The sequence below is a fragment of the Wasmannia auropunctata genome, unplaced genomic scaffold (genome assembly GCF_000956235.1).
Source record: "Wasmannia auropunctata unplaced genomic scaffold, wasmannia.A_1.0 LD336060.1, whole genome shotgun sequence".
Classification (NCBI taxonomy): domain Eukaryota; kingdom Metazoa; phylum Arthropoda; class Insecta; order Hymenoptera; family Formicidae; genus Wasmannia; species Wasmannia auropunctata.
Window position 1 is genome coordinate 1,790,647 of NW_012026830.1, and position 338 is coordinate 1,790,984.

At 38.8% G+C, this 338-nt stretch overlaps 1 protein-coding gene across 1 annotated transcript in view; it reads right to left on the reverse strand.

Annotated features, from left to right (window-relative positions):
- LOC105450617 overlaps positions 1 to 144 on the reverse strand; it is a 12,659-nt gene extending 12,515 nt beyond the window's left edge. The window contains exon 1 of the mRNA XM_011690551.1: positions 10 to 144. Coding sequence (XP_011688853.1) covers positions 10 to 144 — 135 coding nt within the window. The remainder of the gene's footprint in view (positions 1 to 9) is intronic.
- Between the last annotated feature and the right edge of the window lie 194 nt (positions 145 to 338).

Consider the following 338-nt stretch of genomic DNA (forward strand, 5'->3'; position numbering starts at 1 on the left):
TTCGATCACTTCGTTGTCCATACCACTATCGTTATTTGAGTCATCTGAAAAATCTTCTATTTCCATCAATTCTTGGTCATCTTCCTCATGCGCTACTTCTACCTCCATGTAATCGTCGGGTGGCATCATTTCTTCGATGTTCATTAACGAGAGTTACGTTTTCACAATCACTTGGTTGCATTAAATCTCACCACTGACAAGGTGTGTCAAAATCTTTACAATATATATACCGAAACTAATGGGTGTGGTCTATTTTTCGCAAATGTTGCAGATATCGTATGATTTCGCGACGTGATCTTGCTGCCATGCATTGGCGCTTGATCAAAAATGCTTAATTA